The sequence below is a fragment of the Pogoniulus pusillus genome, chromosome 15 (genome assembly GCF_015220805.1).
Source record: "Pogoniulus pusillus isolate bPogPus1 chromosome 15, bPogPus1.pri, whole genome shotgun sequence".
Lineage (NCBI taxonomy): Eukaryota > Metazoa > Chordata > Aves > Piciformes > Lybiidae > Pogoniulus > Pogoniulus pusillus.
The window spans coordinates 2,466,409-2,488,946 of NC_087278.1; the positions used below are offsets into that span (position 1 = coordinate 2,466,409).

Consider the following 22,538-nt stretch of genomic DNA (forward strand, 5'->3'; position numbering starts at 1 on the left):
GGCAATGCTGTTTGGCCACAACAACCCCAAGCAGTGCTACAGGCTGAGGACAGAGTGGTTGAGAGGGAGCTGGGGGTGCTGGCAGAGAGGAGCTGCAGAGGAGGCAGCAGTGCCCAGGTGGGCAGCAGAGCCAATGGCATCCTGGGCTGGCTCAGGAGCAGTGTGGGCAGCAGGACAAGGGAGGTTCTTGTGCCCCTGTGCTCAGCACTGCTCAGGCCACCCCTGCAGTGCTGTGTCCAGTTCTGGGCTCCTCAGTTCAAGAGAGATGTTGAAGTACTGGAAGGTGTTTGGAGAAGGGCAGCAAGGCTGGGGAGGGGCCTGGAGCACAGCCCTGTGAGGAGAGGCTGAGGGAGCTGGGGGGGTGCAGCCTGCAGCAGAGGAGGCTCAGGGCAGAGCTGATTGCTGCCTGCAGCTGCCTGCAGGGAGGCTGTAGCCAGGTGGGGTTGGGCTCTGCTGCCAGGCACCCAGCAACAGAAGAAGGGGACCCAGCCTGAAGTTGTGCCAGGGGAGGTCTAGGCTGGATGTTAGGAGGAAGTTGTTGTCAGAGAGAGTGATTGGCATTGGAATGGGCTGCCCAGGGAGGTGGTGGTGGCTGTGCCTGGAGGTGTTGCAGCCAAGCCTGGCTGGGGCACTTAGTGCCATGGTCTGGTTGGTTGGGCAGGGCTGGGTACTAGGTTGGGCTGGCTGAGCTTGGAGGTCTCTTCCAACATGGCTGATGCTATGGTGAGAAGTAACTGTATTAATGAATCATCAATTCCAGTTTTGGAACCACTTAATGAGTGGTGTAGTTGGCTGGGGCAGTGGTAAGCAGTGGCTGAGGGAGCTGCAGTTGCTCAGCCCAGAGAAGAGGAGGCTGAGAGTGGACCTCATTGCTCCCTGCAACTACCTGAGAGGAGATTGGAATGAATCAGAGGATCATAAAGGTTGGAAAAGACCTTCAAGATCATTGAGTCCAACCATAACTCAGCTACCATGACCACTAAACTATATCCTGAAGTGCTTCTTGAACTCCTCCAGGGATGAGGACTCCACCACCTCCCTGAGCAGCCTGTTCCAGTGCCTGACTGCTCTTGTAGCACAGAAACTCTTCCAAATATCCCAAAGGGTGGGAGTTGGTCTCTTCTCCCAAGTAACAAGTGATAGGACAAGGGAGATGGCCTCAGGTTGCACCAGAGGAGGTTGAGGTTGGGTAGCATTAGAAACACCTTGACTGAATGGGTTTTTAAAGCTGGGAACAGGCTGCCCAAGGAAGTGGTTGAATCTTCATGCCTGGAGATGATGAGAAGAGGCAGAGAGGTGGTGCTGAGGGACAAGGTTTGGCACCAGCCTTGGCAGAGGTAGAGAATGGTTGGACTGGATGATCTGAGAGGTCTTTTCCAGCTGAAATGGTTCTGTGATTCAGTTACAGAATGACAATCTGCAAGTTAGAGAACTACAGAATACAGAGTTCAGGTGGATTTTTTGGCTTAGATGGGAAAGACCTCCAAGATCAGAGTCCAACCATCCCCCTGACACCCCACAGTGGCCACTAAACCACGTCCCAGAGGGCTATGCCCACAGCTGACCATTGTGTATTGGCCTCTAGGTTGTCAAAGCCCAGCTTAGCCTCCTCAGATGTGCAGGAGGAGAACTGAGAGCCAGGAGCCATTTAACAAGGCAAACACAAGGATTTAACTCTTCTGGCCTAGAGGTCTGCAGTTCTCATTCCAGGCAGCTCAGCTCTGTGCTCTGAGAAGGCAGCCACCAGTTTGGGACTGCTGAAGCTCCTTCCCCTCGGGGCTGCTCCTACCTCCTTCTGAGTTGTAGCAGTAGGCCGTGTAGTGCCCTGAGCCAAAGCCCTTGCCGTGGTGCATCACCACAGCAGACAGGTCGTAGATGAAGCAGTCTGGCAGGAGGGACTTGAGGGACTCCCTGCAGCAGTAGGGCTCCATGTTGAGGATCTGGCCGAAGGTGACGTGCACGCCGATCTTCTCGCGGTGACTGCGGCCGGACCACCTGCAAACCAGGGCCAGAGTCAGCCTGCCCTGCCCCCTGCCAGCCCTGCCCTCTGCCAGCCAGGGCCAGAGCCAGCCTGCCCTGCCTCCTGCCAGCCAGCACCAGAGTCAGTCTGCCCTGCCTCCTGCCAGCCAGCACCACAGCAAGCTGCAGCTGCCTGCTGCCTTTTGCCTCCAGGCTTCCTCTCTCGCTCCTCCGTTAGCTGAAGGTGTCTGTGCTGTTGCCACCTTCTGACACACCCACCCTTGGGTCTGTCTCCTGGTGGGGGGGAAGTCATTTCCCACACGTCCACAGACGCATGCAATGGGTTGGGTTGGAAGGGACCTTAAAGATCATCTAGTTCCAAGCCCCCTGGCCAAGGGCAGGGACATCTTGCTCAAGGCTTCATCCATCTGGACCTGCTCCTGTGCGACCTGTCCTAGGTGCTCCTGCTTTGGCCACAGGGTTGGACTGGATGATCTCCAGAGGTCCCTTCCATTCTGCCATTTCATGACCTCCAGGGAGGAAGCATCCATAACCTCTCTGGGTATCCTGTTCCAGTGTCTCACCACCCTCACTGCAAAGGATTTCTTCCTGATCTCTAAACCTAGTCCTGATCTACTGTAAATCTGCCCTCCTGCAGCTTCAATCCATTCCCTTGGATTATATTCTTGGGTATCAAAGTTTAAATCCTGACTAGAGTTATCCCAGCATGGTGAGGTTTGGCAGAGACTTCTGGAGATGATCTGCTCCTACCCTCCCTACCCTAGTGCTGGATGGATAAGCAAAGTGATGTTGTTTCCAGTGAAGCACTGTGATGTCTTCTGCAAAGCCACTAATCACAGCCTCACAGGAGGTCAGGGGTTGGAAGGGACCCATGGAGATCATCCAGGCCAATCCCCCCTGCCAGAGCAGGGGCACACAATCTAGCTCAGGGCACACAGGAACACATCCAGACAGGTCTGCAGAGGCTCCACACAAGGAGACTCCACAACCTCTCTGCCAGGGCTCTAGGACCCTTCCAGGCAAGAAGTTCCTCCTTGTGCTGAGCTGGAACCTCCTGTGCTGCAGCTTCCATCCACTGCTGCTTGTCCTGTGCCAGGCAGCAGTGAGCAGAGCCTGTCCCCCCCTCCTGACCCCCAGCCCTCAGAGATTTAGAGGCATTGATTAAAACCCCTCTCAGTCTTCTCTTCTCCAGGCCAAACAGCCCCAGGCCCCTCAGCCTCTCCTCATAAGGAGCCATCAGTCCCCATCTGTCCTGTGCCATGTCTGCTAGCTCCAAGGAGCTGTCTCAGACACCGCTGAGGCTCTCACATGGCTTTGGACACCAATGTGTAAGCAGCTTAAGGACATTTTACATGACCACAGGACAAGTTAAAACTAACACAGGTTTAAATGTGTCCTTTAAGCAAGAAACAGGACAAGTTAAACCTAACACAGGTTTAAATGTGTCCTTTAAGCAAGAAACAGGACAAGTTAAACCTAACACAGGTTTAAATGTGTCCTTTAAGCAAGAAACAGGACAAGTTAAACCTAACACAGGTTTAAATGTGTCCTTTAAGCAAGAAACAGGACAAGTTAAACCTAACACAGGTTTAAATGTGCCCTCATGGTTAAATGATGTCAGTAAGCAAGAAACAGCACAAGTTAAACCTAACACAGGTTTAAATGTGCCCTCATGGTTAAATGATGTCAGTAAGCAAGAAACAGCACAAGTTAAACCTAACACAGGTTTAAATGTGCCCTCATGGTTAAATGATGTCAGTAAGCAAGAAACAGCACAAGTTAAACCTAACATGGGTTTAAATGTGTCCTTGTGGCTAAATGATGTCAGTAATCAAGAAACAGCACAAGTTAAACCTAACACAGGTTTAAATGTGTCCTTTAAGCAAGAAACAGGACAAGTTAAACCTAACACAGGAGGTTTAAATGTGTCCCCATGGTTAAATGATGTCAGTAAGCAAGAAACAGGACAAGTTAAACTTAACACAGGTTTAAATGTGTTCTTCAATGAAGAAACAGGACAAGTTAAACCTAACACAGGTTTAAATGTGTCCTTTAAACAAGAAACAGGACAAGTTAAACCTAACACAGGAGGTTTAAATGTGTCCCCATGGTTAAATGATGTCAGTAAGCAAGAAACAGCACAAGTTAAACCTAACACAGGTTTAAATGTGCCCTCGTGGCTAAATGCTGACATTAATCCAGAAACAGAACATTCTGATCACTCTTTCTGCCCACCCCAGTGAAAGGCAGTGATGCTGAGCCCTCCCCACGCCCAGCGAAGAGCCGGGGCACCGCCGCTACTCACCGGAAGCGTTTGAGGTGCAGCCTGAGGACCTGAGGTAGGCGACAGACCATGAGCTGCTTCTGAGCTTCTGTGAGTATAACGGGTTTAGAAGAAAACTTCCTTCGCTTTGCTGAGGCCAAACACACAGTTACACACCACAGAGCTTGGCAGCCACCTCCCGGCCCAGCCCAGTGCCTACAGACACTCCTCTGCCCCCAGCGTCCTACGCCGCAAGCACATGCTTGGGTTGCTCACCTTAACTCCAGACGGCTGAGCTCTTCCAGCTGGGAGGCTCAGGAGCCCCCAGTAATGTCTGAGCAGAGCCTGAGGTAAGGCTTGAGAATCACAGAATGGTTTGGGTTGGAAGGGAACTCATCCTCGGGTTTGTCTCGTGGTGGTGGCAGGGAAGCGTTTCCCACATCACATGGGAATGGAATGGGTTGAGTTGGAAGGGGCCTCAATGGGCTGAGTTGGAAGGGGCCTCAATGGGCTGAGTTGGAAGGGGCCTCAATGGGCTGAGTTGGAAGGGGCCTCAATGGGCTGAGTTGGAAGGGGCCTCAATGGGCTGAGTTGGAAGGGGCCTCAATGGGCTGAGTTGGAAGGGGCCTCAATGGGCTGAGTTGGAAGGGGCCTCAATGGGTTGAGTTGGAAGGGGCCTCAATGGGCTGAGTTGGAAGGGGCCTCAATGGGCTGAGTTGGAAGGGGCCTCAATGGGCTGAGTTGGAAGGGGCCTCAATGGGCTGAGTTGGAAGGGGCCTCAATGGGTTGAGTTGGAAGGGGCCTCAGTGGGTTGAGTTGGAAGGGGCCTCAATGGGCTGAGTTGGAAGGGGCCTCAATGGGCTGAGTTGGAAGGGGCCTCAATGGGCTGAGTTGGAAGGGGCCTCAATGGGCTGAGTTGGAAGGGGCCTCAATGGGCTGAGTTGGAAGGGGCCTCAATGGGCTGAGTTGGAAGGGGCCTCAGTGGGCTGAGCTGGAAGGGGCCTCAGTGGGTTGAGTTGGAAGGGGCCTCAATGGGTTGAGTTGGAAGGGGCCTCAATGGGCTGAGTTGGAAGGGGCCTCAATGGGTTGAGTTGGAAGGGGCCTCAGTGGGTTGAGTTGGAAGGGGCCTCAGTGGGCTGAGCTGGAAGGGGCCTCAGTGGGTTGAGCTGGAAGGGGCCTCAATGGGTTGAGTTAGGAGGGGCCTCAATGGGTTGAGTTGGAAGGGGCCTCAATGGGTTCAGCTGGAAGGGGCCTCAATGGGTTCAGCTGGAAGGGGCCTCAATGGGTTGAGCTGGAAGGGGCCTCAGTGGGTTGAGCTGGAAGGGGCCTCAGTGGGTTGAGCTGGAAGGGGCCTCAATGGGCTGAGTTGGAAGGGGCCTCAATGGGCTGAGTTGGAAGGGGCCTCAATGGGCTGAGTTGGAAGGGGCCTCAATGGGCTGAGTTGGAAGGGGCCTCAATGGGCTGAGTTGGAAGGGGCCTCAATGGGCTGAGTTGGAAGGGGCCTCAGTGGGTTGAGCTGGAAGGGGCCTCAGTGGGTTGAGTTGGAAGGGGCCTCAATGGGTTGAGTTGGAAGGGGCCTCAATGGGCTGAGTTGGAAGGGGCCTCAATGGGCTGAGTTGGAAGGGGCCTCAGTGGGTTGAGTTGGAAGGGGCCTCAGTGGGTTGAGTTGGAAGGGGCCTCAGTGGGCTGAGCTGGAAGGGGCCTCAATGGGTTGAGCTAGAAGGGGCCTCAATGGGTTGAGTTAGGAGGGGCCTCAATGGGTTGAGTTGGAAGGGGCCTCAATGGGTTCAGCTGGAAGGGGCCTCAAAGGGTTCAGCTGGAAGGGGCCTCAATGGGTTGAGCTGGAAGGGGCCTCAGTGGGTTGAGTTGGAAGGGGCCTCAGTGGGTTGAGTTGGAAGGGGCCTCAAAGGGTTGAGTTGGAAGGGGCCTCAAAGGGTTGAGCTTGAAGGGGCCTCAATGGGTTGAGCTGGAAGGGGCCTCAATGGGCTGAGCTGGAAGGGGCCTCAATGGGTTGAGCTGGAAGGGGCCTCAATGGGCTGAGTTGGAAGGGGCCTCAAAGGGTTGAGTTGGAAGGGGCCTCAAAGGGTTGAGCTGGAAGGGGCCTCAATGGGTTGAGCTGGAAGGGGCCTCAATGGGCTGAGCTGGAAGGGGCCTCAATGGGTTGAGCTGGAAGGGGCCTGAATGGGTTGAGCTGGAAGGGGCCTCAATGGGCTGAGTTGGAAGGGGCCTCAATGGGTTGAGCTGGAAGGGGCCTCAATGGGTTGAGCTGGAAGGGGCCTCAATGGGCTGAGTTGGAAGGGGCCTCAATGGGTTGAGCTGGAAGGGGCCTCAATGGGTTGAGTTAGGAGGGGCCTCAATGGGTTGAGTTGGAAGGGGCCTCAATGGGTTGAGTTGGAAGGGGCCTCAGTGGGTTGAGTTGGAAGGGGCCTCAGTGGGTTGAGTTGGAAGGGGCCTCAGTGGGTTGAGTTGGAAGGGGCCTCAGTGGGTTGAGTTGGAAGGGGCCTCAAAGGGTTGAGCTGGAAGGGGCCTCAATGGGTTGAGCTGGAAGGGGCCTCAATGGGTTGAGCTGGAAGGGGCCTCAATGGGCTGAGTTGGAAGGGGCCTCAAAGGGTTGAGTTGGAAGGGGCCTCAAAGGGTTGAGCTGGAAGGGGCCTCAATGGGTTGAGCTGGAAGGGGCCTCAATGGGCTGAGTTGGAAGGGGCCTCAATGGGTTGAGCTGGAAGGGGCCTCAATGGGTTGAGCTGGAAGGGGCCTCAATGGGCTGAGTTGGAAGGGGCCTCAATGGGTTGAGCTGGAAGGGGCCTCAATGGGTTGAGTTAGGAGGGGCCTCAATGGGTTGAGTTGGAAGGGGCCTCAATGGGTTGAGTTGGAAGGGGCCTCAATGGGTTGAGTTGGAAGGGGCCTCAATGGGTTGAGTTGGAAGGGGCCTCAAAACTCATCCAGTTCCAAACCCCTGCCATAGGCAGCAACACTTCCCACCAGAACAGGTTGCTCAAGGTCTCATCCAACCTGCTCTTGAACACCTCCAGGGAGGTTGTGAATCACAGAATATGATCTCAACCTCCCTGGAGGTGTTCAAGGCCAGGTTGGATGAGGCCTTGAGTGACCTGTTCTCAACTATTGACAAGGTCTTGTAATGACAGGAGGAGGAGGAGGAGGAATGGGTTTTAACTCGCAGAGGGGAGATGGAAAGTGGATGGTAGGAAGTTGTTTGCAGTGAGGGTGGTGAGACATTGGCACAGGTTGAGGGTGGTGAGACACTGGCACAGGTTGCCCAGGGAGGTTGGGGAGCACAGAAGCACCCAATGTGATCACACTCTGTGCTTCTGTGCTCCCTAACCTCCCTGAAGGTGCTCAGGACCAGGTTGGATAAGTCCTCGAGCAACCTGTTCTAGTGGGAGGTGTCCCTGCCTATGGCAGAGGCTTGGAACTGGCTGATCCTTGAGATCCCTTCCAACCTAAACCACTCTATGATTACTCCTCATCCTCTCATTACAAGACCTCGCAAATAGTCCCTGCCCAGCCTTCTTGTAGGCCCCCTTCAGCTACTGGAAGGCCACTTGCAAACCTCCTCTGAGCAATTCCATCTCCTAGCTGGTCAGCACCAGCTGCAAAGCGACCACACCACCGACTGCTTGCAACACCCTTTCAAGACGTTTAGTATTGTCCTTCCAGACTGTGCCTGCCAGCACCCCCCACTCTGTGCTCCCCAGAGAATGTATGCATGAGTACATACTGCCTTTACTCACTGTTGCACTGATCACATGCATAAATCTTCCCTTCCAAAGCTTCAGTCTCTGTAAACTTGGCCAGCATCTCTGTCAGCAGGCAGGGATACTGAGAGGACATCTCCTTGCCGTTGCAGTGATACCTCTCAGGGAACTCCAGGGACAGGTCCCAGAAAGGTTCTACAGTGTTGGATTTGTTGTCACAGGCAAGACAGGTAACCTGTAAAACAGGATTTCACCACTCACTAACTGAACTTGGATGAAATTTCTCAGGGGTGACCCCACTGCTGTCTACAGCTAGGGTGGTTTGGGTGTTCCCTGCCCCCCCCCACTTTGGAAGTCACCCAGACTAGACTCAGCAGCTCTGGAAATGGAATGAAGCTTATATTTACAGCTGGCACAATATACAAGCAGATAGTTACAGTATAGACAGCTATAGACAGAAAGAGACAAGGGAAAAGGCAATACAGAAACACAACAGCCCTCCCAGAAACCTGAGTCCCCAGGAGGGGCTCCCAACCACCCCTTCACCTTCCCCCTGCCCCTCTCAACCCTACCCCAGTCCCAAGGAAGAATGGAGATTTGGACAGAGGTTAGGAAGCAAAGTGGGTTAGCCCAAAATAGAGGGTGAGGTTAGAGAGATGCAGCCCAGCCAGCAGCCCCAGTGAGAGTGGTTATCTAATGTTTTGTTTCGTGTTCCTATACATCTCAGCAAGCCTGTGAGTGAAGTAGACATCACCACTGTTTTCTTTCCACAGCCTGTCATCTAGTTCTTCTCACCAAAACACTCCAGCCTGCTTCAAACTAGCACAGCAACTCCCTGCAGGGAGGCTGTAGCCAGGTGGGGTTGGGCTCTGCTGCCAGGCAAGCAGCAACAGAACAAGGGGGACACAGCCTCAAGTTGTGCCAGGGGAGGTCTAGGCTGGATGTTAGGAGGAAGTTGTTGGCAGAGAGAGTGATTGGCATTGGAATGGGCTGCCCAGGGAGGTGGTGGAGTTGCTGTGCCTGGAGGTGTTGAAGCCAAGCCTGGATGAGGCTTGCATCACTTCCCTGGGCAACCCCTGCCAGGCTCTCACCACCCTCATGCTGAACAACTTCTCCCTAACATCCAGTTTCAATCTCCCCATTTCCAGCTTTGCTCCATCCCCCCCAGTCCTATCACTATCCAACACCCTAAAAAGTCCCTCCCCAGTTTTCTTGTAGCCCCCTTCAGATCCTGCAAGGCCACAAGAAGGTCCCCTGGGAGCCTTCTCCTCTGCAGCCTGCACAGCCCCAACTGCCTCAGTCTCTCCTCACAGCAGAGCATCTCCAGCCCTCTGCTCATCCTTGTGGCCCTTCTCTGGACACCTTCCAGCACATCCACATCCCTCCTACAGGACGAGATACCTTCTACACGACCTGTCAGACACCTTCTGTGTGAGCTATGAGCTACCTAATGCACCCCATGGCTCTTTGTGCCCCAGCACACACACTCAGCAGGGGAGTCAGGGCAGCTGTTGATTGCTTTAATTACCAAGGAGAAGAACCCCCTGACTGCCTTGTTCTTAGAAACCTCAACTTTGACCTTACATGGCAGAGGAAAGGAGAATCTTCCACTGACTGACAGGAGCTTCCTTTTGAAGTGCTAACATCTGGCAGCCTTTCAAAGCCACCAACTATTAGTAACTCAGAGCTGGAATCCAGACTCTGGAGACAAAATGCTCCATCTGGCCACAGTTCAAGCTGACTGCAGCACCAAGAGGGAAGGACCTAAGAGGTGATTTACCTCGAACCAGAAGTTTCTTTGATTGAGGAGTTACTTCAGAGTTTGGTGCAGATGAATGCAGGCTGCAGATCAACAGGCTCAGGATGAAATAGATACATGAGCTCAGTAGCCATGATTCTGACAGGTTCTGAGGCTTAAATTCCAGGTGGAGCACTGAGCATCTAGCTTATTTTAAGACCTTTCCCAACTGGGTCACACCATCCCAAAGGAAAAAGAAACAAATCATTGATCCAGCTTCTAATTCTGCCTCTCAAACCCAACTAACAGAGCTGAACTGATGCAACAATCAGAGAATGGTAGGGTTTGGAAGGGAGCTCTGGAGATCATTGAGTCCAAACCCCTGCCAAAGAAGGATCACCTAGGGCAGGTCACACAGGAACACATTCAACCACTGCTCCTTCTCACCCTGGCCTGCAGCTGTGAGCAAAGCTGGTTTGTGTTGGCAAAATCCTGCACTGATGCAAAGCTGCACTTCACTTCCTCAGATCCAGGACAGTCCTCACCAGGATGATGCAGCAGAGTTAAACTCCCATAGTATCTGGCATTTAGAAACACAGACTCATAGAACCACCCAGGGTGGAAGAGAGCTCCAAGCTCAGCCAGCCCAACCTAGCACCCAGCCCTGCCCAACCAACCAGACCATGGCACTGAGTGCCCCAGCCAGCCTTGGCTGCAACACCTCCAGGGATAGTGACTCCATAACCTCCTTGGGCAGCCCCAGAGAAGGGGAGAACATGTCCAGAGAAGGGCAATGAAGCTGGGCAGGGGCCTGGAGCACAGCCCTGTGAGGAGAGGCTGAGGGAGCTGGGGGTGTGCAGAGGCCTGGAGAAGAGGAGGCTCAGGGCAGAGCTCATTGCTGCCTGCAGCTGCCTGCAGGGAGGCTGTAGCCAGGTGAGGTTGGGCTCTGCTGCCAGGCAAGCAGCAACAGAACAAGAGGACACAATCTCAGGCTGTGCCAGGGCAGGTCTAGGCTGGATGTTAGGAGGAAGTTGTTGGCAGAGAGAGTGATTGGCATTGGAATGGGCTGCCCAGGGAGGTGGTGGAGTTGCTGTCCCTGGAGGTGTTGAAGCCAAACCTGGCTGGGGCACTTAGTGCCATGGTCTGGTTGCTTGGCCAGGGCTGGGTGCTAGGTTGGGCTGGATGAGCTTGGAGCTCTCTGCCAGCCTGGTTGATTCTATGATTCTATGAAACCAGGGCTGCAAAATAAACAACCAAAGGGAAGCACTTTTCTTAGCCAGGCCTTATCTTACAAACTGGATTCCTCAACAAGTAAGAGGATCCCTACCCTTCCTTGGAATCCATCTGCACTGACCTGTCCATCAGCACAGGGTTCCCTTTTCTCTCTGTCCAAACCAGGACTGCTTTTTCTCCCAGGCTCCAGCAGCACTCAGCTTTTGCCTTTTGCTTTCTGTCTTTCCCTGTGGAAAGCACTGAAACAGTACAAACTGCACAGAAGTTGAACAAGAAGCTCAGAGTTTTATCCAAACAAAGCAAGCCCCAAACATAAACTCCAAAAGGACTGGCAAAGATTTTCTCCATCTGCCCAGGGTGACTGTTTGTGGGATGAGTAACAAGGGCAGGGAGTCAGCTCCAGCTGTTTGTGTGCTCTTTTTTTTTGTGCCTATATTTTTACTACACTTTACCAAGTCTGAATTCACTTCCCCATTTGTAATCCACAATGACTGTTTTAGGAAGCCTTCATGATGTCATTCCTAACAAAGCTACACGAGGAGTTTACATGAGAGCAAAGCAAATCAGTTCCTGCTTTTAGCTGGTCTGAAATCTCTACCTTCCTGCCCTGTCCTGACCACCCTCTCATGCCTTCAACGCTGGGGTGCTATAAACAACTGTCTAGTTAAAGCTCAGTGCTCAATCCTAGGCCAAAGGCCAGGCTGAAAAGAGATGGATCAAATTGCTTGATTCATGCTGAGCCACTCAGACAAGCATCATTGTGCCCACTACAATCTGCTGGACAGCCACTGCCCCAGATGGCATTCAGCCTAAGCACAGCCAGAGAAAGGAGTTAACAGAATCAGCCAACTCCATCCCCAGCTGCTTTGCCCTCACATGGAAGACAGGCAGCTGCTAAAGCAACTCTTGTTTGATTGTTAAGAGCAGGAAGGTGGCCAGGGCCTTTTTTGTGCTGTCACTATGAGATATAGGTAGAAAGAGCAAAGGGAATTTCTAGGCTGCTGTTCGCATTCCACGCCAGTCCACACTGCACTTCTTCAGTTACCAAAGCATCCAAACCTTGTAGTGGTGAGCAAAAATGATCTGTACCTGTTTCCTTCACAGCAAGAGTGATTGGCATTACAATGGGCTGCCCATTCCAGTGGTGGATGGTGGAGTCACCATCCCTGGAGGTGTTTAAAAAGAGGCTGGATGAGGTACTTGGTGCCCTGGTTTAGTTAATGACAAGTGATGGGTTGGACTGGATGATCTTGAAGGTCTTTTCCAACCTGGTTAGTTCTGTGATTAAGAGAAGCATAACCACAGCAAATTAGGGTCTGTGGTTTAATAAATGAACTCAAAATGTCACCTTCATCTATCTGGAAAACAGTCTGACAGCCATTTGTGATTCAGGCAACACAGAAAAGCAGAGAGGCCAACGTCAAAGACAGGAATGGGTCAGGTTCAGTGCAAATCCTCCTCCTTGAAGTTCTCAGCATTTTTAGTAGTCTCTTCAGAGAGAGGTTTAATGCCCAGCACTGGCTGACAGTCTTAGAATCACAGAATCATAGAATCAGTCAGAGTTGGAAGGCACCACAAGGAGCAGCCAGTTCCAAGCCCCCTGCCATGCCCAGGGACACCCTACCCTAGAGCAGGCTGCACACAGCCTCAGCCAGCCTGGCCTCAAACACCTCCAGCCATGGGGCCTCAACCACCTCCCTGGGCAACCCATTCCAGCCTCTCACCACTCTCCTGCTCAACAACTTCCTCCTCACCTCCAGCCTCACTCTCCCCACCTCCAGCTTTGCTCCATTCCCTCCACTCCTGCCACTCCCTCACAGCCTCAAAAGTCCCTCCCCAGCTCCTCTGTAGCCCCCTTCAGATCCTGGAAGGCCACAAGAAGGTCCCCTGGGAGCCTCCTCTGCTCCAGCCTGCATAGCCCCAACTCTTTCAGTCTGTGCTCACAGCAGAGCTGCTGCAGCCTCTGAGCATCCTCCTGGCCCTGCTCTGGACACACTCCAGCATCTCCACAGCCCTCTTGTCCCAGAGGCTCCAGAGCTGGATGCAGGACTCCAGGTGGGGTCTCAGCAGAGCAGAGCACAGTAGAGGGGGAGACTCCCCTCCCTGGCCCTGCTGGCCGCACTGCTGCTGCTGCAGCCCAGGCTCTGCTTGGCTTTCTGGGCTGCAAGTGCACACTGCTGGCTCCTGTTGAGCTTCTCCTCCAGCAGCACCCCCAAGTCCCTCTGCTCAGGACTGCTCTCCAGCCACTCACTACCCAGCCTGCATTGGTGCTTGGCATTGCCCCAATCCATCTGCAAGACCCTGCCCTTGTTGCACCTCCTGAGGTTTGCTTGTGCCCACCTCTGCAGCATGTCCAGGTCCCTCTGGATGGATCCCTGCCCTCCAGCCTGGCTGCTGCAGCACACTGCTTGGTCCGGGCAGCAAACTTGCTGAGGGTGAGCCACCCTCATCTGTCACCCCCAAGCTCTATCTCAGCACACTACCCACAACTGAAGGGCTTCATACCAGCCAAAAATCAATCCCAAAGCCAAGAAGAGGCAATCCAGCTCATGCTATTCCTGGAGTTACTCGTTGCATAGTCTGCTATTCCATAAAGGACTTCAAGCAGCAGATGAAGAACTCATTTTAAGTGATCTGAAAGCATAATCACCCAGACCCAACCCACTCATAGAAGGTGCAAAATGTTTTGGCATCACCTAAAGCTTTTTGTAGGTATCAAAAAGTAACCTGCCTAAGGGTCTCACTCATCAGATTTTCTCCTTTCTTCATCTCACCTCCTAATTCCAGCTAGAGCTGAACCAGGCTGATGGCAGGCTCAGGATTATGGCTTCTCTTCAAGTTAAAATAGCTCTGGGAAGAGGGGGAAATGTGGTGCTGCACATGGGAAAGTAACACAAGCCCTAAGTAAACACAGGGCTGATCTGCGTGGTAAGTGATCCTCTGTGTACGCTATCAAGAGCAGCTTGCAGCACTGCTGGCATTTGAAGGTCAGGAAGATTGAGTTCACAGCACTTGAGTGTCTCAGGGAACCAAATAGCTTCAACTGCTGCAGTCAGTGCAAAGGGATAGTAAACAGAGGGAGTTTTTTAGTGAGCCTAAACCAGAAAACAGCTGCACACAGAACTGTTTTTCATAGAATCAAGCAGGTTGGAAGAGAGCTCCAAGCTCAGCCAGCCCAACCTAGCACCCAGCCCTGCCCAACCAACCAGACCATGGCACTAAGTGCCCCAGCCAGGTTTGGCTTCAACACCTCCAGCCACAGCCACTTCACCACCTCCCTGGGCAGCCCTTTCCAATGCAAATCACTCTCTCTGCCAGGAACTTCCTCCTAACATCCAGCCTAGACCTCCCCTGGCACAACTTCAGGCTGGGTCCCCTTCTTCTCTTGCTGGGTGCCTGGCAGCAGAGCCCAACCCCACCTGGCTACAGCCTCCCTGCAGGCAGCTGCAGGCAGCAATGAGCTCTGCCCTGAGCCTCCTCTGCTGCAGGCTGCACACCCCCAGCTCCCTCAGCCTCTCCTCACAGGGCTCTGCTCCAGGCCCCTCCCCAGCCTTGCTGCCCTTCTCTCAACATCTTCCAGCACCTCAACATCTCTCTGCAATGGAGGAGCCCAGAACTGGACACAGCACTCCAGGGGTGGCCTGAGCAGTGCTGAGCACAGAGGCAGAAGAACCTCCCTTGTGCTGCTGCCCACACTGCTCCTGAGCCAGCCCAGGATGCCACTGGCTCTGCTGCCCACCTGGGCACACTGCTTCTCAGTTCCCTTCAGTCACTGAATGAAGCCATATTTGATTAAACAGACTACAACCCCATGCTGTTTGCAGCCAAGGCAGCAGGTTAGGGGTCCAGCTACCTCGCAGAATGGAAGTGTCATACTGCTACAACTTGCAGGTAGGTAGAGCTACAAGGAGAAAGTGCACTCCTGGCTTCAAGAGTTAGCATGGCCAAAGAGGGGAGGGCAGAGCAAGCAATCTCTCCTGGCTTGCTTCAGCCCTGCATGGATCTTTGTTTGCCTTCTTCATGAACTCCACTACAGCAGCTTGTGCTGCTTCTGACACTGAGCCAAACCGTGGTGCAGGAATCTTAATGAGGAGAGAGAGGTAGTTGCCTAATAGAGTTTTTAAAGCTCCTTCTGTATGTGAAGAACAGAAACTGAGTCACTGAGATGATCTGAGTACTGCACCCAGCTCTGCAGCCCTGGACACAAGAAGGACCTCATGGAGCAGGTCCAGAGGAGGGCCACAAAAATGATCAGGCACTGGAGCACCTCTGCTACCCTTAAGGATAGGCTGAGGGAGCTGAGGTTGTTGAGCCTAGAGAGGAGAAGGCTCCAAGGGGACCTAATAACAACCTGGCAGTACCTGAAGGGGCCAGCAGAAGGCTGCAGAGGGACTGTTTGCAGAGGCCTGCAGGAGCAGGACAAGAGCAATGGTTTGAAATGAGAAAAGAGCAGCTTTAGACTGGATGTTATGAACGAGTTCTGCACTGTGAGGGTGGTGGAACACTGCAACAGATTGCCCAGCTGAGGCCCCATCCCTGGAGATACTCAAGGTCAAGCCAGACAAGGCTCTGAACAACCTGATCTAGTGGAGGATGTCACTGCTGGCTGCAGGGGATTTGGAGTAGGTGACCTTTGGAGGTCCCTTCCAACCCAAACCATTCTATGACTCTCTATTTAATCAAGGAAGAAATGTGACTCTCCAGAGACTACCTTTTGCTCTTAATACTTATGTCCACAAGTGCTAGTGAAGACTAAACTGAAACGAAGGAGAGGCAGAAGACAAAGGCAACAGTAAGAAGTGTTGGGCACTGCCTAATGAGCCAGGAAGGAATTACAGTCTCAAGCTGTGCCAGGGCAGGTTCAGGCTGGAGGTTAGGAGGAAGTTGTTGGCAGAGAGAGTGATTGGCATTGGAATGGGCTGCCCAGGGAGGTGGTGGAGTCACCATCCCAGGAGGTGTTGAAGCCAAGCCTGGCTGGGGCACTTAGTGCCATGGTCTGGTTGTGCAGGGCTGGGTGCTAGGTTGGGCTGGATGAGCTTGGAGGTCTCTTCCAACCTGGTTGATTCTATGATTCCATTCTACAGGTAACAGCCTCAATACTCTTTTCCTTGCCCCTCTCACTTGAGGCATTCTGAAGTTCATTTTGCACACAGGCATGGACCAGCTGCAGTCAGAGCTCTCACAGGATAGCTCAGAATCACTTCTTTTCCTTTCAGTCACACTTGAGTGAATTCTCACTGCCCCCCCTGCCCAGTTTCAGGGCAGTAGGAGTGTTTCTAGTCAGAAGCCTCTCCACATAACAAAGCTAAAAGCATCCATCAGAAGTGGCCCTGCTGCAGGAACACCTGGGGCCCTTCACAGCCTTGAAAATGCTTCCACCCAAAAGAGTCCTGTTGGAAAGGCTGGAATGCAACCAAGCCTTGTTATGAAGCAACTGCTTTGTTTTCCTAACAAAGCTGTTGTTTTGGACAGGAATGTGATTTTCACATGGAAAGCTCAGTGCCATCAGCCAGCAGACACTTAAATTAGCACAACCCTGACACAGGAGGTGTTAGTTAACCCAGGGGCAAGGAAGCAAGCCAACAGAAGTGTTCTTACACTGAATAGCCATGTTGTTACTTTCACTTAAACCTCTTCAGCCTTCCACAAGGGATCTGTTAAATGCTTCTGCACTCCCTCAGGAACATCTGCATGCATACTAAAGACCAGCTCCAGAGGGGCCAAGACCTTCTCAGCCTCAGCTCCTGCTGCAGTCTGGTTAGTTTTCAGATTGCTCCAGTAGTTCCCCAAGATTTGTTTGCTCATAGAATGGGCTCAAGTTGGAAGGGACCTCACAGATCATCTACTCCAACCTGCCCTCCATGGGCAGAGAAGACAACTCTCAACTAGACTTTTCTGCTCAAGGCCTCATTCAACCTGACCTTGAACAGCAGCTGCAACCTCCAAGGGCAGCCTACTGCAGAGTCTCACCACTCTTACACTGAAGAAGTTCTTAAGATGCAGTCTAACCCTGCTTTCATCCACCTTCAAACCATTCCCCCTTGGCCTGTCTCTAGACACCCTTACAAAAAGTGCCTCTGCAGCCTTCCTGCAGGATCCTTTCAGGCACTGGAAGGCAGATAGAAGGTCCCCCTGGAGTCTTCTCCAGCTTGAACACCCCCACTTCCCTCAGCCTACCCTCCCAGCAGAGCTGCTCCAGCCTTTGTGGCCTCCTCTGGACCCACTCCAACCACTGTGTGTCTTTCTGCTGCTGGGGACAGCAGAAATGGACACAGTATTTGAGGCTGGGTCTCACCAGAGCAAAGGGGCAGAATCCTCTCTCTTGCCCTGTTGACCACACTCAGAATCAGAATCGCAGAATTAACCAGGCTGGAAAGGACCTCCAGGACCACTGAGTCCAACCTATCACTCAGCACCTTCTAATTCACTAACCCATGGCACTAAGTGCCTCATGCAGCCTCCTCTTGAACACCTCCAGGGATGGGCACTCCACCACCTCCCTGGGCAGCCCATTCCAATGCCAATCACTCTCTCTGACAACAACTTCCTCCTAACATCCAGCCTAGATCTCCTCTGGCAAAACTTGAGACTCTGTCCTCTTGTTCTGTTGCTGCTTGCCTGGCAGAAGAGTCCAACCCCAGCTAGCTACAACCTTCCTTCAGGTAGCTGCAGGCAGCAATGAGCTCTGCCCTGAGCCTCCTCTGCTGCAGGCTGCACACCCCCAGCTCCCTCAGCCTCTCCTCACAGGGCTGTGCTCTCTCCATCTCTGGCCACTCTTCTGATGCAGCTCAGGCTGCCACTGGCCTTCTGGGCTGCAGTGCCCATGGTTGGCTCATCTCCAGCTTCTCACCCACCAGTAGCCCAAGCCCTTCTCTGCAATGCTCCTCAGCCTAGGACACGATCTGCCTTTTGGGCTCCAGCTGTCAGACATTTGTAGACACAGAGCTGGGAAATGCATAGCAGCACATGGCCACATTGAAGTATTTCACAGGAAGCCCAGAAATAAGGAGAAAGGGGGAAAAAAAAGGAACAGTCAGGCAGAAAAAAGGAAAGCAACTGTTGCCTCCACCCCACAAGCTGGGTTCCTGTGTTGTGACAGAGCCTTCTCTATCTCTGTGCTGTAACAGAAGAGCAGGATTCCTGTACAGCAGCACCAGGAGAGGCAGTAATGAATTTCAAATTCAAGCTGTTTACTGAAGTGATTTCCTGTTTGGCACCCAGCAGCTAATGTTTCCACTTCGAGGAGATTAACACCTTCCTTCACACCTTTTATCTAGCACCACCCTAGTGATAAGCTAGATGCTTAAAACTGTAAATGCTTTATTCCTGCAAATGAGTTGGTGCTCAGGAGCTCAGTCAGCTGTGTCTCAGGACTTGCAAAGGTGTGCTTTAGAACCCCAAACTTCCAGCAGGTGATTCTTCTAGGGAGAGCTTTAGCAGTACACAAATTACCTTCCTCTTGACATACCCTCTCCACCCTCCCCCCCACCAGTGAATTCACAGAATCAGGCAGGGCTGGAAGGGACCACAAGGAGCAGCCAGTTCCAAGCCCCCTGCCATGCCCAGGGACACCCTACCCTAGAGCAGGCTGCACACAGCCTCAGCCAGCCTGGCCTCAAACACCTCCAGCCATGGGGCCTCAACCACCTCCCTGGGCAGCTCAGTCCAGCCTCTCACCACTCTCCTGCTCAACAACTTCCTCCTCACCTCCAGCCTCACTCTCCCCACCTCCACCTTTGCTCCATTCCCCCCACTCCTGCCACTCCCTCACAGCCTCAAAAGTCCCTCCCCAGCTCTTTTGTAGCCCCCTTCAGATCCTGGAAGGCCACAAGAAGGTCCCTTGGGAGCCTCCTCTGCTCCAGCCTGCACAGCCCCAACTCTTTCAGTCTGTGCTCACAGCAGAGCTGCTGCAGCCTCTGAGCATCCTCCTGGCCCTGCTCTGGACACTCTCCAGCATCTCTCTTGTCCCAGGGGCTCCAGCACTGGATGCAGTACTCCAGGTGGGGTCTTAGCAGAGCAGAGCAGAGCAGAGGGAGAGACTCCCCTCCCTGGCCCTGCTGGCCACACTGCTGCTGCTGCAGCCCAGGCTCTGCTCGGCTTTCTCCAGCCTGAACAGCCCCACCTTTGAATTCACCTTTGAAGTATGCTCCTCACTGACCTGTCTAAATCCACATTTACAGATCATTGCACACCTCAAAGAAGAAAACGACCAACCAGAACCTTAAACCCATACCTGACTTAGTAGCTGTCCGTGAAAAATGTTGTTCACCACATCCAAAACCTGCTTTATGAGTCTCCTCTGGGAAGCAGGGATGAGAGCTGGGTACCTCGCCCCTGTGGTCTCCAGCTCCTGCTGCACTTTATCCAACAGTTCACAGAGAAATTCCTGAGCATCTTGCTGGGCATATCCTCTGAAGGCTGGAATTAGCCTCCACACGGAATGAAGCATGGCAAAAGGAGACACCAGAGCCCATTTGCCAGACCACATGACTTGGAACAGAGTATGCAGCTCATGGCAGAGAGAAATATGCTTTGAGCTGGGCTCCCTGGGCTGAATGAGTTCCATATTTCTACTTTTTGATGCTCCTCCACTTAACCCTGAGGACAAACTGGGCCTCCTCACAGCAGCTGAGGCCTGGGCTCTTTCCTGCTTCTCGCTGCCGTGGAAAGCAGCGGCAGCTACGGACAGGCGCTTGGCTGAGGCTCTCGTTTTGCCCTTGGTGGCCGCTGCCAGCAGTTCCTGAGTTTGGTTGAGGTCCAGCTTGAGGAAGCACTCCCGGAAGATGAGTAAGTGGCTCAGCACCTGCAGGATGGAATTCATGTAGCAGGTGTTGCCCAGGTTCCTCAGCCCCGTCACCCCGGGAGTCACCGTGGGCCTCCGCTTCACCGGGGACTCGCCGACCGCTTTCAACCTGACTTGCTCCGAGCTGCAGGCTTCCGCCGCGGCCCCCGCGCCCCGCGCCCGTCCCTGCGGGCAGAGCGCCGCTGCCGAGGCCGCCCTGCCCTGCTCCTGCAGCCGCCTGCTCTTTCTCGGGGGCATCCTTTCCAGCTCCGCCTTCACCTGGCGCTTCCGCTCTTGCCTCCTCCTCCTGGCTCTGTCCCTTCTTTCCTCCGCTTCCTCCCGCCGCCTTTCCTCTGCCAGCAGCCGCTGCCCAGCCGGCGTCAGCTGCAGCCACGACCTGAAGGCTTTGCCCAGGCAGGCTCGCCGCCGGTGCCAGAGGGCCGTGAACATCCGATCCTCTTTCCGGAGCCAGGCCTGGGCGCCGCCGCGGGAGAGGTAAGCGTCATCGCTGGCGCCCGCAGCGCGCCAGGTCCTGCCGCTCCGCGTGGTGCGCTCGTAGCTCTGGCTCTTGATGGCGCTCAGGGTGCTCCGCAGCAGCTTCACGTCGCCGGTGGCGTTGTCGTTCAGGACGTAGTCGTCGCAGAGGTAACAGAAGACGTAGAGCTCGTTGACTTCCAGCGCCACCGGGTGCCCGCTCTCCTCAAAGTGCTTCAGTGCGTGCTCCTCGATGTACCGCCCGCAGGCCACGTGCGAGCAGCCCAGGCAGGCCCAGACCGACTCCGTGGTGTTGCAGTCCGCGCAGTGCCACTTCTGGGGGTTCAGGATGGAGTGGTCCTGGGCCAGGCGCAGGCGCCCGATGTGCTTGCACTTGTCCATCCTCACAGCTCACGCCGCAGGGGCACACTGGCAGAACTCATCGTCCGAGCCGTTTGCTGCCCATGGTACTTGGGGTCTGCAACTGAGAAGAAAACCAAACCACAGAAGGCGTCAGTGGATAAAAGACTCAACCCTGCGCGTTTGCAGCCCAGCAGGCAGGCGTGTTCTGAGCTGCAGCCAAAGCACTGACAGCAGCAGGATGAGGGTGGGGATTTTGCTCTCCTCTGCTCTGCTCCGCGTTGCTTTGCTTTGCACTGCTCTGCTTTGCTTTGCACTGCTCTGCTTTGCTTTGCTCTGTTCGCCTCTGCTTTGCTTTGCACTGCTCTGCTCTGCTTTCCTCTGCTCTGCTTTGCTTTGCTCTGCTCTGCTTTGCTCTGCTCTGCTTTGCTCTGCTCTCCTCTCCTCTGCTTCGCTTTGCTCTGCTCTCCTCTCCTCTGCTTCACTTTGCTCTGCTCTGCTGAGACCCCACCTGAAGCACTGCCTCCAGTTCTAGTGTCCCCCAGCAAAGGACATGGAACTGCTGGAGTGGGCCCAGAGAAGGGCCACAAAGATGATCAGAGGGCTGAGGAACCTCCCCTGTGGCACAGGCTGGGAGAGTTGCGGTTGTTCAGCCTGAAGAAGAGAAGGCTCCAGGGAGACCTTACAGCAGCCTTCCAGTACCTGAAGCAGGCCTAAAAGAAAGCTGGGAGGGTCTTTTTATAAAGGCTTATAGTGATAAGATAAGGGGGAATAGGTTGAAGCTTCAGAGGGGTCAGATTTAGACTGGAGATTAGGAAGAAATTCTTGACAGTGAGGCTGGGGAGAAACTGGAACAGGTTGTCCAGAGAGGTCACAGATGCTCCCTTCTTGGAGGCATTCAAGGTCAGGATGGGTGAGGCCTTGAGCAATCTGGTCTAGTGGAAGTTGTCCCTGCCCAGGGCACGAGGAGTAGAGGTGGAATTGGATGATCTTTAAGATCCCTTCCAACCCAAACCATGCCACAAATCCCCAACTGTAACACTCCTTCAGGTGCCAGCATACCAAATGCATACTTGAGGTCAAGATCAATATCACCACCCAGCTAAGTCCCACCAAACACATAAGAAGGCAGTCACAGCGGTGTGGAGCCACAAGCAACATCATCAACAGCAGCTTGACTCTCAGACTAAATGGTCTGAATGCCTCTGTTTATGTTCCCAGTACCTTCTGGCTGGTGGCTGAAGCACACAGGTTACACTTTAGATGAGGTCTGGTCTGTTTCTCTCTCAAAGGAGGGCTGGTTTAGTTCAGTTTGGAGAGCCTGGATGAAAACACCACTTAAAAATGGGACAGTTTGCCCAGGGAAGCTGTGGGCAGCTCCACTGCAGTGGGGAAGTCAACATGCATAACTTTGTTGTTGTTGTTAATGCTTTCCAGGTGCTGCAACAGGCAGCTTAGGGAGGTGGTGGTGTCACTGTCATAGAATCATAGAATCAGCCAGGTTGGAAGAGACCTCCAAGCTCAGCCAGTCCAACCTAGCACCCAGCCCTAGCCAGTCAACCAGACCATGGCACTAAGTGCCCCATCCAGGCTTTGCTTGAACACCTCCAGGGACGGTGCCTCCACCACCTCCCTGGGCAGCCCATTCCAATGGGAAATCACTCTCTCTGTGAAGAACTTCCTCCTGTCCCTGGAGGTGTTCATGAAACATGTAGACATGGCACTTCAGGACATGGTTTGATGGCCATGCTGGTGCTAGGGTAACAGCTGGATTTGATCTCAGAGGTCTTTTCCAACCAAACCAATTCTGATTGGAAATGTTCACGGTCAGGCTGGACAGGGCTTTGAACAACCTGATCTAAGATATCCCTGCCCCTTGGAGATCTTTGACTACACTGATCTTTGCAGACCACTTCCAACCCAACCCCATCCTGTGATGCTAGGATTCCAAAACACCCCCCATTGATTCCACCCCCTGGGCACACAGGTGCAGAA

The 22,538-nt window shown here is 53.6% G+C and overlaps 1 protein-coding gene across 5 annotated transcripts in view; it reads right to left on the reverse strand.

Moving 5' to 3' along the window:
- Positions 1-22,538, reverse strand: part of USP44 (ubiquitin specific peptidase 44) — a 29,814-nt gene that overhangs the window by 1,869 nt on the left and 5,407 nt on the right. For 3 of the 5 annotated variants that reach the window (XM_064154945.1, XM_064154944.1, XM_064154946.1), the window contains exons 2-5: positions 19,161-20,667; positions 7,993-8,191; positions 4,286-4,394; positions 1,790-1,995 (exon numbers count right to left, since the gene is read on the reverse strand). In XM_064154945.1, coding sequence (XP_064011015.1) covers positions 1,790-1,995; positions 4,286-4,394; positions 7,993-8,191; positions 19,161-20,585 — 1,939 coding nt within the window. In that variant the 5' untranslated portion in view covers positions 20,586-20,667. Of the gene's footprint in view, positions 1-1,789; positions 1,996-4,285; positions 4,395-7,992; positions 8,192-19,160; positions 20,743-22,538 lie in introns of those variants that run through there. The other 2 variants (XM_064154948.1, XM_064154947.1) reach the window with 2 other exon arrangements.